This window comes from Cinclus cinclus, chromosome 4 (assembly GCF_963662255.1).
Source record: "Cinclus cinclus chromosome 4, bCinCin1.1, whole genome shotgun sequence".
Lineage (NCBI taxonomy): Eukaryota > Metazoa > Chordata > Aves > Passeriformes > Cinclidae > Cinclus > Cinclus cinclus.
This window is the reverse complement of record NC_085049.1, coordinates 18580740-18594941: the sequence shown is the minus strand read 5'-3', so window position 1 is coordinate 18594941 and position 14202 is coordinate 18580740. Positions and strand designations below refer to the sequence as shown.

At 40.0% G+C, this 14202-nt stretch overlaps 1 protein-coding gene across 1 annotated transcript; it reads right to left on the bottom strand.

The window, feature by feature from the left end:
* Positions 1-796: 796 nt before the first annotated feature.
* On the bottom strand, positions 797-11723 carry PYROXD1 (pyridine nucleotide-disulphide oxidoreductase domain 1). The gene is made up of 12 exons (XM_062491735.1): positions 11643-11723; positions 10087-10167; positions 8564-8683; positions 7380-7508; positions 6421-6494; positions 5654-5814; positions 4912-5012; positions 3914-4043; positions 2987-3099; positions 1770-1892; positions 1393-1530; positions 797-1045 (listed from the first exon to the last, which is right to left on the bottom strand). The coding sequence occupies exons 1-12, from the start codon at positions 11721-11723 to the stop codon at positions 797-799; spliced, it is 1500 nt and encodes a 499-aa protein (XP_062347719.1).
* Between the last annotated feature and the right edge of the window lie 2479 nt (positions 11724-14202).

Below are 14202 nucleotides of genomic sequence, written 5' to 3'. Positions count from 1 at the left end.
CTCATCTTTATTTTTTTAATAAATAAAAATTATGGCAGTGACTAAAGCCTATAGTCTTTCACCCATCCTTTAGCTCTTTAGCTGAGACCTTTGCCAAAAATTGAATTAATTTTGTTAAAAACAGTAATTCTCCTAAAAAAAAAAAAAAAAAAAGGTGATTTGTCTGGGACAAGTCTCAATACGTACTGCCAACTTTGCATTAAGTGAAGTACAATAAACAGTTCCCAATTCTACCCTAAATAAATAGCAGCTCCCAGGCAGCACCTGTAGAACAAAATTAAAAGCCAGGATGAAACAATTGCTGTCCAGGGCTGGCACTGTTCAGTACACTGCAGCTCTACCCCAACACCTGGAGAGCTGAAGGGACAAGCAGTTAAAAAGCTTCTCTCAACTGATATCTCATCCCGGCTTTCATGGTGCAAAGCTTGTGTTCTGTACTTAACTGAGTAGAAAATACATTTGTTTCAGAACTAAACTTGGGGGTGGAGAAAGGAGAAAAACAAAACAAAAAAAAAACTGAGTAAGGCTATATATTTGCAACCCACATTCCAGGTAGCAAGAGCTCTGAGCACCCTGTGCCCTAAAACTGTTCTCTGTTCATCTGAGCCAGCTCAACAGAGATTGCACCATTAGCTGGTACCTGTGGCAGTACCCAGTCAGTATTTTGGCAAGATCAACCCAAAATCTTAATCGATGATTGCATTTATCCCTTATTTCTGGTAATCCTGAGAAAAGACTTTTCTAAGATATATTACTTGGTATCAAATCTCCATACAAAATGAAAATGGGGTATTGTTCAATCAAAATAATCTTCTATATCAATATCTGGATTTAGGAGATCTTCTCCATAGGCTGAAAGATCCATTTGATTTAAAATTAAATTTTCAAAGGTTTCTTCCAAGTCCGTTTCACCAATCAGCACAGCTCCCATCATTCGGCCATTCTGCATCACCACTTTCACATACTCGTGTCCCTTGGTACATCTCAGCATCAGCTCATGGTCTGAGCCCAAGCCCTGAGCATTGTACTTTCCCAAAACCACCACCTAGCAGAAGGAAAAGGGAAAGGAAAAAGCTCTCATAAGAATATTGCAGTGGCTTTTAGCATTTCTGCTGCTAAGAGCTCTCAGCCTCTAAAGTGATGCAAACAGGGAAATAATTGTCCCTAGGGTCCCTCCCCCCACCCCTGGCTTGCAAACACACAATGGACTCAAAAATCCTTCCCTTGAAATATCGTACACATTAGTATGAATGGAGAAAATATAAGCCAGAGTTAACTACAATATAAAGAAACCTGTTTTCTCAATATTAAAGTATCTGCCAGTGTCAGCAAGTGAATATAAGCAAGCTGTATGTGTTACTTAGTGGTTTACAACTACCAGACTCTACTGACCTTGTAATTGAAAAATTTTGTAACATGAGCAAATAGTTCAAAGCTGAAATCCATATCAATAGATTCTCCTAAAGCATCTGCTGCCATGCACTTTGCTGCATACCATCCCATCTGCCGAGCTTGAGTCCACAGCCTCATCTGAAAGAGAAAATTGGGAAGATTTAAGTCACAGGACTGTCACTGTGCCATGACCACACTCACTGCAGTGAGTATTCAGTGCGTACTTTGTGTTTTTAATACTCAGAAGGGCTGGCCAGCTCAGTTTCCAGCCACCTCCATAAAACTCGGTCATCACCCACCCAGGATTATCCACTTGCTTAACCTAGTGTGTGCACTGGTGTGTAATTCCTGTGGATCACACGCGTGCGAGGATGTACCTGGTGCCACACGGGGCTTGGCTCCCATGCTGCTGTGCAGATATCTCCAGCTGCAAACACATCTGGCAGTGAGGTGTGCATGTGCTCGTCTACCTTCAGTCCTCCATCTTCACCCACAGCAAACTGAAGGGTTTGCACACATCAGCAATGAAACAAGTCCTCCAGTCATTCAACTTCCTCCACCTTACGCAATCAGCTGTTACTTTATTATTTACCTTGAGTGGCAAGGCCTCCAGGGAAGGTACAAAGCATTACTGTTACAATTATTTCTAAAGCACAGCACACATTTTTAAAGGACTATTACTGACACCTAGGCAGGGAAGTCAAATTCCAATCACACTGTCTGTTACAGGGACACCCAGTCTTAAGAGATGACTTCGTATTTTTGCCAAGGCAAGAAAATACCATTGCAAAAACTTAGTTCCTGATCTAAGCTTATAGCATAGGCCTGGAAATATCTCATGGCTCCACATCAGATCTATGTTTTCAGTGTTTTCTTCTTTAACCAGAGCATAGCCTTTTACTTCCTAATCAGATGGAACCACTTAACCCAAAATACCCCAACATCCTGGTTTGGGTATGGTCTGGGACCATTCTTTAGAAGTCACTTGTATGGGGCTATTTATTGGATTTGTGATGAAAACTGTTAATAACCCAGGGATGTTTTAGTTGTTGCTGAGCAGACACTGAGCACAGAAACAAAATGATCTCGAAAATCACATTGCAATAATAAACTCCAGAATCACCATCCACATTTGGGTGCTGATTCAGGGTGACTTCCCTCAATGAACACAAGCACCTTGACAGCCCAGTGTCCCAGATAAAAAGTATTGGAAATAGTTGCTTCCTTTCCAGGAGTAAATATCAAGATTAGTAAGGTTAAGAATATGGTGCAGAACTAACATGGAAATTATTCTTAATTTTTTGCCACATTAGCCAATTACACAGATGCTTTTCTCTCTTTGCATAGGCTTAATACTGCATATATACTGTATACGTACACCTGGGGAACAATATAATAAGCCAAGACCACAAATCAAGTACACTTCTATCATGTTGGTTATCTCAGTATCAACATAACCTGCCTTATTTTGAGATGGTGCACAATATTTGAATCTTTAGCAATCTATATTCCATGTCAGAACAGAAGCATAAACCAGCTGAAAAAGTTTCTCTCACCTTACTTGAAAAGCTCCAGAAGAAATCAGTATACTTACATTATTGCCATCAAGAAATGGTTCAACATTTGGTACAACTCCAGTTGCACTGACAATGAAATTGCATCCATAAATTTTTCCATTAGTTAATTCCACATATACAGGCCACAGCACTGAAAAAGGGGAAAATTTTGCCCAAGAATGTAACCAACATAAGTAATATTATTAATTACATCTTACGATAAGATAGGAAAGAAAAAACCTTTGAGGCAACTGAATAGGTAAAGAAAGATTATAATTAAAAATAAAAAGGAAAAAATTATCAGAGATTACCTCTACCTTTTATTACTATCACTCAGAACTAGAGAAAAAAGTGATTTTGGATCTCAGCTCCAACTCCTACTAATAACTTTCTCCAGAATTTTCCTAAATTGAAGCCTTCATTTGTAGGGGGGCAAATACTGTATCCTGTGGGATGTTCACTGCCAAATATTCTTTTATGTAGAAATTTACAGAGGCACAGAAGTATCCCAAAAGAAAAAAGAATGGCACGGATTTGACTTACACTGAAAGTAACTGATTACTAAAATAGTATTTAAAATATTCATTTTAATTAGGCATAATCATAAAGAAAGGGGTATTTTCCTTTTTTCACTTTGAAGGTTTACTTCAGTTTTGATGCATAATGTTTTTTTTTTTTTTTCTCCTGTTTTAAATTCACTATTAAAATATTACTTTAATGAATTGTTTTAAGGATGGAATACTCTGCATACAGGATTTTGGTGACTTGTGGAAAAAAGGGTCTGACCCGTAAGATTTTGTAATTTAACTGTAGCTCATAAATTTGATTACTGTAAACTGCTAGACCTCAATTTATAGAGATAATAGATTTATTTTTCAAATATGTATTTGCTTTAAACAGCAAACAAGGTCAAACATGCTCTAGTACAGATTTATCTTCAATATCTTATCAGCACTGGCACTCACCCTCATCTGCTTCTACATTTTTCTCTCCTTTAGGAAAAGTCATAGAAGTCTGCTGCAGTTGGATAAATTCTTGCTGTAAGTGTATTTTCTTTACTTCACATAGTATTTCAATATGTACGTTATGAGAAAACTAAAGAAAAATTGAAATGATAAACATAATGATTAGTGATCACAATATTGATATTAGCAAGGATATATTCACCTGAATTGGTATTACTGGAAATTAATTAATTAATTAATAATTAAACTGGAAATTAATTAATTATTAAACTGGAAAACCCCCACCATATATCCCAGCCCACTAACTGGATTCCCACTTTCCTCTTTTTGGCACAGATCTAACCATAGTCAATGGCAATTTGCCTGCTTTTTCAGCAGGTATCTGATGTTCCTTGAAAATTCATAACAATTACATTTTTCTGGCATGCCAGAAAACATATTCAGGTTACCCTAAGCTTACAGGAAGAGAGTTCAAACCTTATCAGAACAGAATAAAATAAGCTCATCTTTTCTGTCTTTCAGGACTGCAAATCCTTTGTTTTTCTATCATTAATTAAATTTTGGTAACAATAATAAGTTTATGTGCTAAACACTGTAAAAAGAAGATATATTCTGTACCACCACCCACATTTCAACCATATTCTGAGCTCAAGCCAGAAGTTGGAAAGTTACCTATTTCTCTAAATTATTTTACGAATTTGGGCCTTGCTTTATTCTCTACTGCACAAATACATTTCCACAGCCTTCAACAGACAAACCACCACTGATTAAGATGCTAAATTTCCTAAACATCCTTTAGCTGGTCTATGACTGATCACCTTGACAGGTCATTTTTAAAATGCAAAGCAGATGCAAACACCTAACAGCTAAGGAATTCATAAACAAAATAAAAAAAAATATAAATGTGAGGATGTTTTCTTTATTGCAAACATGGAACTTTTCACAGTGCTCATGCCCGCAACACTCAAATAAATATGACAGCAAGATAATACCCATACCTCCTTAGTCCCTTTAAGGTGTAACCCCTCGTGCCAGTCGGGGCCTAAGGCACTGCCCAGCTTGTCAGATGTTCCTGTAGGTCTTCCTTTTTCCTCACTTCCTGATGGAAAGAGATGGAGTATATCAGATTTAGTGTGAATACTGCCTTGTCCTCAGAATTCAAAACAAGGATTCTCAATTTATATAAAAACACCACCTGGCTGCCAAAGGGTAAGAGGGAAGTGTAATAGCCTTATTCTTCCTGCCTGATGTCTAGAACCATGCTCTTCTTTTTGTTATGGTTGTGGTCATAGATATGTTTGTGTGATGTTTGCTCATGCAGTCCTAGTTAACTGTTGTTTCTGAGACAGCTTCACTCCACCTGTAATAATGTTCTGTGCAGTTTCATCTGCTCCTCCAATATCTTTCTATGTGACAGCTCCCTCCTATATAATGGTGAGATAGTTCACATCAAATATTACAGAAAACACAACAAGTCCTTCAGCAGAAGGAATATGGGGAATTAATATAAATTGGGCACAAGGGTAAGCACTTTTTTACAGTTTGCGAGAAACTGTATTATATTCTGTCTACATAAATTCAGATGGGTTTTAAGTTGCTTTTTTACTCTCAGTTTTTGAAGAAGGAAATGTCACTAATGATAATAGTAAGCCTTATTTCAAGCTGCTCAACTGAATGATTTTAAGACTGTCTTTAAAATGGAATGCTGCTGCTGCAGTATCAGGAAACTAAACCCCATACCTTCCAGTGTGTACTTGGTTCTTTTACACTCAATGGGAGTCTCTTGGCTTTCTGCAGTGAGCTTTGGGAGGAGAAATTCAGCTGCTCCTGCATCAAAGAAAGTATTCCCAATGGCTTTGTCTTTGATTGCCCAGATTACTTCACAGCCTTGAATTTCATACCTGTGGACATTTAAACATGGGATAATGTGATAGACTGCCTGAAAAGGATCTGAATGTTAGCAACACAAGCAGAAGTGTGTCAAGTTTTCTTCTAGAAGCCAGAACTAGGGGATCCAAGACTTTCCAACCTACCAAACCCACTTCTCAATATTTACATAAGGAACCCATTAAAAATATCTCTTCAAGTTGACAAGTTGTACTTTCTCACCAACACAACCTCAACTGAAATGGGGTAGGGGGCTAGAAGGCAGATCAGATTTAGAATACTAAAAATTAGTATTTCCTGCTCCCCATAATGAAAAATGAGTGCATTTCTGCCAGACTCCTGCTATTAAAAACAAGCACTTGGATCTTGTTTACACTGTGTGGAACATGAACTTTATATTCTTGATATCTATGTATCAAAGCTTCTTCTGGAGCTTTCCTAATTTTATGCATCAGTAAGATCACTATGTTGAAAAAAAACCCAAACCTCTAATCAGTTTTTTACTAAATGCTCTAAGAGATACAATTTTATAAGTTAACCTTCTCCCAAACTCATGTACAATAGATTTAGCATTGCATTGTTAAAGATTTTATGCGATTATGTATTTTTTGTTCACTTACACTAATTCCAGGGCAATCCCACCATTTCCTACCACCACTATTCTCTCAGCTTGAGCCAAATTCTTCTGAAAAGCCTGCATTAAGAAAGGAAAAATGTTAATTAGAACTTGTTCTAATTAGAGCATGTTCCCTCACATTGAGCTATATAGTTGATAAGACATTATCAACTATGTAAGTTGACATGATAAGACTAAGACATTTTCAGTGTCTTAGTCTTGATTTTCTCAGACTGTTCATACACACATAGCTAGGCTGAGACCTGTAACAGAAGCTATTGTTGTAACAAACAACAATTACAATTTCACTTCCGGTTATTTGAAAATGCAACTCCGTTTTTTATCCTCAAGGTCCAACTTCATTTGATGAATGGCAGTTCCATGTTATGGAGAAGCAGTGCTCACCCTGCCTCATCTAATTCTGAAGTCCTAAAGCAGTAAAACTTCACATTTGCCTTCCAAGCTTAATTTTTAGTCCATTATCTAATTTCTCAGGTGAAAACTTTTCCACATCTTTGACTATATCTAACTCTTTTATGTACAAAGAGGAGAAGCTACAGTAGCACTAAGAGAATAAAAAATAATTCCTTCAGTAGCTGTCCACTGTACAAAGCAGCCCTTTGTACCAGGTGTACACACACCTTCACAGGGAAATTTCTACTGGTGCCTACCTCCTGTTTATATTTTCCAACTGGATTCTGCCTGAAGGGTGAAAAAATATTGTTTATTCCATATTATCATGTTAGAAATGTCTATGAGCTATCTATAAACTCAGTAAAGACAGCAGCTAATTAATTTAGTGGCATTTTAAGTCTCTTTTTCAGCTAGTGAAAATGTTACTATTTAAGAATATACAATAACAAACATTATTTTCTGTTTCTCCATTTCACTCCACAATAATTCTGTTATTTTGCACCAGATGCAGGAATATATTACACATTCTTAAGTCCAAAACACATTTACCTGTGCACTGTCAGTATCCCGGATTCCTAACACATACGGGTTCCCTTCAACAATTAATTTTGGTTTGGCTCCAGCACACAGGCAAAGTTTTTCATATGTGTATTCTTTCCCATCTTCAGTGTAAATTTTCTGTTAACAATGAAAAGAAAAATCAGATAATCTAAGAGAATTCATCTAAATCGAGACATCTAAGAGAACATCAGCTTTATCTTTCCTTAACATCACAGTAATTTGCAGATATTAAAAGCTGTAAGGGGCTTCTCAAGGAACCAGCCTTCATATTCTCACTGACTGTGTGCCATTTATTCCCATCACACTCATCACAAATATGTGACCAATAAAATGGGAAGTGTGGACAGTGCACTTGAAGCAAGATCAACTTTACCACTTGTTGGCACTGGCTGTGCCAAAGGAGTTCTGTGTTTTCTATGTGACAAATGTCCCTCAGGCCCCAGGAACAGAACTATGCACTACTATACATTAGCAATTGAGAATCTCATTAAAAACATTTCAAAAGCAGTAGCTCTGAGTTAACCAGGCACAGGATATAACACAGTTTAGAAAGACTGCAAATCTGTTCTTTGCTGAAGAAAAAATGGAGGCACTAAACAAGCTACGTCATTCTGAGAAAGACAACCTTAAATTTTAACATTTTATGACATTATTTGTTGTTTTACAAACTAGAAGCTCCATAGTTTAAAATGGTTTTGGGCAAAAGATCCTCCAAATCCACATACATTAATTATTTGTGTCCACCAAGACCTACATTAAAACACTATCCTAGCAATGATATAAGAAAACCACTCCATTCAGAATGTTAGCAGAATCTACCTGAAATTACATCTCCAAAACTTAAAAGTGAGCAAAAACAGTTTTGGCTGTGTACATGCTGTCCATTGCTCATATTTGCAATGTGTTTCCTGCTAAACAGAAGGAAGAAAATGTGGAAATATTGGTTCTTTCATGATTTATTTTGTCCTCTGCATGTATTTCTACTTGAAAAGCAGTGTTAAGCAGAAGGTGAAATTGGAATTAGGAAGGACTTTCTTGTAATTTTGGTAACTTATCAATTCAATAACCAAAATGTTCTTGAAAAAAATTCTCACACAAAACATTCAGCTACTTAAATTATTTTTAATATACGTAACTTGAAAAACCAAATAAAAAAGAAAACCTCAGCTTACATGTTCATCACTTTTCAACTGTTTTACTGCAGACTGTATAACTCTAATATTGGGATATCGTTTTTCTAATAGGGAACTTGGTTGCTCTTCGACATCAAATTCCTCAAGTGTTTTGGAGACCTGTAGGAGAAAGAGAGGTATTTAAAAATATGGATCATTTATCCATCTCTTTTTTCTAAAGTTTTTGGCAGAAGGTGCTGTGTTCATTTCCAGTTAAAAAGTCACAACATAAAGCCTATATTGTCTGAAAATGTGTTATGTAACTGCTAAAAGTTCCTTTTTCAATACAGATTTTTTTCTTGCCTGTTCCTGATTAAAGAGTCAAAGTACTACATTCTAATCCTAAAGATAGAGATTAACCAAAAATGGGGAACCCTGACAGTTGCTCTAACTGCTACAATGTTTTATTCCATAAAGAAGTCTATTATCAGAGTTGCTAACACTGCTTTTTAATTTATGTGACACAGTGTTAAAATCCTGTTTTTCTCTTTTTTGTAACTTTGATAAAATTACTCATCTGGAGCCACTATGTGATATTTCAGAGACCCTGGGGGAAATGGACAACATCAAACAGAAAACAAACACAAACAAAATAAAAGCCTCAAAGAAGCAAACCAGAATTTGAAAAACATTCAAATAAGTGATGACAATTTTGTGGTTTTTTCAAAAGAGAGTGGCTGCATGGAAACCTCCAGGCCTGCTACTTTACTGAATATTCAGAGTTTGGAACACAGCTAGGAACCAGAGGGCACACCATGCTTGCAATTCAGAGAGGAATTAAGATGCTCATGTCCAAAGCTTAGATGCTGCTGCCTTCCAATTAGTACTTGCATATTCTTCAGATATGCAAATTTCCGCTGATGTGAATTACAAACTTTACATCTCTGCACTGTGCAAATGTCTTTACTGAACACTCATGGCACTGTTGTCTACACTTTGACAAAGCATTCTTAGTTGGTTGTTACTCCAACAGCCTCACAGAGGGCTCTCAGACTCAGCTTAATGACCCTACTAGCCACAAATCTGAATTCATGCATGGATTTGATTTTCGTGTTCAAACCAGCAGGAAAGATGTGACTGAATCAGCAGCTGCTGGAGTAGATAAAGCTCAAAGCAATTCCCCAGAAGGCTATCCCTTGTTTTGCTACTTGTCAGAAGGCTGTTTCTGCCCCAAATTCAAACATGATCAAGACTTCGATACCATTTCAGTGCTTAAAATCACTAATAAAGCAGTGAAATAAAGCTTCAGTAACTCTGAACACACTTCACCCATGTAAGTACCTGGTTTAACCTTTGCTTGAATGGTGTGAATATGTTCACCAATTACTAACCATTATAAAATAGCTCATCAGTCTTACTAACACCACTATAAAATAGCTCATCAATCCTTCTAAAACTACTGCAATCACACTAATATGAAAACAAGCTCAAAGTCATGAGCATTTTCACCACCGGGCTCTAAATTACCTGCACATATAAACTTTGAACATGTCTTACTGTAAGAAAAATTAACTCACTCTTACCTGCTTGAAATTAGTTACAGCTTTTATAACTGGGGAAGCTGTCATTAAAAAAATGTCTTCTGATGGGAATTCTGCAGCCAGCTTGTAATGAAATAGAAACCATAATGAGAGTCATTATCAGACTTTAACACAATAAAACTACTGGTGAAAAGCAGCATGTCTTAATACTGCTCTTTGATTTTGTAGAATCTTATTGAATAAACACTACTTCAGGATAACAGAAGGATAAGGACTGAAGAGAATTTGGAGACACAACATTTATTTCAATCACACATAAATACTCCTTCAAGAACAGGAGCCACAGTGTAAAGGACTATTGTCACCATATTCCAAAAGCCATCTGATGAACCAGACTACGATCATGTTATTTCTGGAGACACCCAGTTGGTGGATACGCAATTTTTAGTGCATAGCAGTGACAAAGTGTTTACAGGTTTCATTTTCACAGAGGAAATGCCGATTTCTTATGGATATTTTATACCCTATTTAGTAAACCAGTCATCTTCAGGATGCTATTAAGCAATGCAAGACTTACAAAGCGCCAAGCCAAAGGGAAGAACTCCCATTTTTAATGTGCATTTCTCAGCAAAGTGAAAGGCAGACCAAGACAAGTGGGGCTGTTGGACAGAAGGGATGCCAACCTGAGGGGCCCTGACATCACCAGAGAACACATGCATCCAAAACAGAGTCTATATGCTGCTCTGCAGCCCTAACAGATACAATATTCCTCATCAAACTAATATCCACACAATTTCATTCTACAGGTACAAAATTACCTCCAGTTACCATTACTTTAAAACCATCAAAAACTTTGAGACCAAGAAACAGATGAATTTATTTTTAGATCTTGGGCTCAGAAGAGAGCTGGATGAGCTATACAGCTCTAAAACATGGAGCCTATAAAAACTGAGCAGTATTAATAACAAGGAGGAACATCACAGCAGCTTCAGCTCGGCTGCAGCACAGTCCTTTATGGAATAATTCCTGCAGGGATCCTGAAATCACTGACCTCTGGACCAGGGCACAGAGTACCAGCTTAATGCATTTACGAAGTTGCAACTCTCCTTTTATGAAGCGTTAGTAAACTGCTTCAAAATAACCTTATTAAGTTTGAACCTCTCGAAACGTATTTCTACACAGATAAATATCGTTACATCACAACATAAACGAAGCCTGGGGCTGCGTTTGTGTTTTCTCAAGCGAGACAAAATGTTTTTAAGAAATGGGGATTAAGGGTGACGTAGGACAGAGCGCGGATCTACTGCACACACGCGAGTATTTACACAATTACTACGTAGATCTGTTTCTACGGCCGTGCAGAAGCTGGCCCTGAAGGGCTTTATGCCTCCGAGTAAGGGCGGGCAGCGGGGCGGTGCCACCAGCTCGCAGCCGCTCCGGAAGCCGCACAGGGCCAAGGGCCACCCGGCTCCCTGGGGACCATTCCCGGCTGGCCCCGAGCGCGGGGCGGGCGGGGACCGGGTGAAGGGGGACAGCCCCGTGCGCAGGCGGCCCGGCCCAGCACGGCACGGCACGGCCCGACCCGGCCCCGTTATTACCTTCTCGGCGCAGGTGACCCCCGCGATACCGCCGCCCACCACCGCGAACCGGCCCCGCGCCGCACCGCCCGCCCCCGCCATCACTGCGGCGGCTCCGCCTACGGCGAGCAGTAGCGGCCAAACTTCCTCTGCTCTCTGGGACCGCGCTCGGTGCTAGTCACCCGCACGCACCCGCCCCGGAACGGCTTTTCCCCTCCGATTTAGGTAGCGTGTGTGTACTGTCGGCTGTACATCTGTGCACAAAAGACGGGGAGCAAACCCCGTCTTGTGCACCCATTACCGGGATCGAGCCGCAATCCAGTCCTAGGTTCCCCGATTCCGTATTCCGGCTAAATCCAGTCCGGGTGCTTTCCCCCATTCCGTATTCCGTCTTAATCCGGTCCAGGTTTCCCCCGATTCCGTATTCTGGGAAGTCAGTCCGGGTTTTCCCTGATGCCGTACCCCGGGCCCGATCCTGGCAAACCTGATAGCAATGACTGCTGCTCCTATTTCCCTTCATACTTCTCCGAATTAGCCAACTTCTTACTTAACACGAAATCAGCAAGGTTTGCTCAGCTTACTGAATAAAACTCAGAGTAGGGTTTAGTGAAATTCCTGTGTACATCACTGTCCAGGGAGTCCCAGGTGTGGTCAGTGAGGATGAGGAGGGTGGGGCAGTCCCAGGTGTGGTCAGTGAGGATGAGGAGGGTGGAGCAGTCCCAGGTGTGGTCAGTGAGGATGAGGAGGGTGGAGCAGTCCCAGGTGTGGTCAGTGAGGATGAGGAGGGTGGGGCAGTCCCAGGTGTGGTCAGTGAGGATGAGGAGGATGGAGGCAGTCCCAGGTGTGGTCAGTGAGGATGAGGAGGGTGGAGCAGTCCCAGGTGTGGTCAGTGAGGATGAGGAGGATGGAGGCAGTCCCAGGTGTGGTCAGTGAGGATGAGGAGGATGGAGGCAGTCCCAGGTGTGGTCAGTGAGGATGAGGAGGATGGAGGCAGTCCCAGGTGTGGTCAGTGAGGATGAGGAGGATGGAGGCAGTCCCAGGTGTGGTCAGTGAGGATAAGCAGGGGCAGGGCAGTCCCAGGTGTGGTCATTGAGGATGAGGAGGGTGGGGCAGTCCCAGGTGTGGTCAGTGAGGATGAGGAGGGTGGGGCAGTCCCAGGTGTGGTCAGTGAGGATGAGGAGGATGGAGGCAGTCCCAGGTGTGGTCAGTGAGGATGAGGAGGGGCAGGCCCTGCTAAGGGTGGATTTCAGGGGTGTTTCTGTACCTGCTGGACTGGGCCATCTCTGGGGATCTCTCAAAGAACAGTGACGACAGGATTTGCAGGGGCAGGGGGAGCACCTGGATGCTCCTGGAGCATTGCTAAGGATGTGCAAAGCCCTAAGCCTTCCAAGTGCTCTTGTTCCCATCCCAGTCCCTCCCTAGAGCATCCCAGAAAAAAAGAAGTGTTTGAAGAGAAAATCTCCTTTTCTATCATTGTCTGCATTTAAATTGGAGGGAATTCCCCTTCACCGTGATTTTAAGGGTAACAATTGAAGGAAAAATTGTCTTTTCCATAATTTAGGGGTGTCAGTTGATGGGGAATTATTATTTTCTAGTTTAAAGGGATGAGAAGAACCTTTATGATGCTGTTTTATGGGTTTGAGTTGAGGGCAAACTCTCAGTTTTCATCATCTTAAGGTTTAAATTGTAGGTGAGTCCCTGCTATCCCTTGGATTTAAGAGTTCAACTTGGGGGGGGAAACCCCCATTTTCTAACATTTTAAGTGTTTAAATAGAGGAGGAAAGGGGGGAAAGAGACAGAAAAGACCAGGAAATATGAGGTGGGAAAAGTGAGGAAGAAGGAGAGGGAAAAGGGCTTGAAAGGTGAGGGACAAAGGGTAGGGAACATGAGGTGGAAAAGAGCATGAAAAGTGAGTGAGAAAGAGATGAGAAACAGAAGTGAAAAGCTAAAATTGTTTACACTGTCTGGCAGTAGGGATAAAGGTAAAGCTTTGAAAGTGTACTTTGCTCTTCAAATCTTTTGCAGTCTGTAATAGCACTGCTGGCCAGTTATGGGGAGTGTGAGAGGGGTGCTGTGCATGCATCTTTTCTCTTAAAAAGGTATTGATCCCATTGGATCAGCTTCTCTTATGTGATTGGTATTTGACATATTCTGTGTCCTCCATGCTTGACTGTATATATATATGTAGAGAATAATGTATATATGTGTAAGAGCATGCCTGTATTTTTTGATTTATATCTAGACACACTTCATATATATATATAAAGACATAAAGATATATAACATATTCAATATATATGTTCACAGAACTGTTGATACAAACCATGCTATAATAACAGTTAATGAAATTAATAGTTGAGATTTATATGCTGATAGAAAGGAATTAAATAAAGTAAAAAGTGGGCATGGGACCCCCCACTTCACAAAACTGCTGGAAGGGCTTTGGCATGGCTGGGGAGGGGATGATCAAGAGGGCAGGGGGTGTTACAAGGGTGGGGTGTTGATGCATGTGTTGTACAGGAACAACAGAGATTTATTTGGGAAAGTAAAACTATTATGGCCCAAGACACTTGTCTTGACA

Excerpts from the sequence above, each read along its gene's own strand:
- PYROXD1 (XM_062491735.1), bottom strand. The coding sequence starts at position 11,723 with ATGGCGGGGGCGGGCGGTGCGGCGCGGGGCCGGTTCGCGGTGGTGGGC. Across the intron at positions 5,815-6,420 it reads GGGATTGCCCTGGAATTAGT|GTATGAAATTCAAGGCTGTG; the intron begins GTAAGTGAACAA and ends AAATGTCCACAG. Across the intron at positions 1,046-1,392 it reads CAAAATTTTTCAATTACAAG|GTGGTGGTTTTGGGAAAGTA; the intron begins GTCAGTAGAGTC and ends TCCTTCTGCTAG.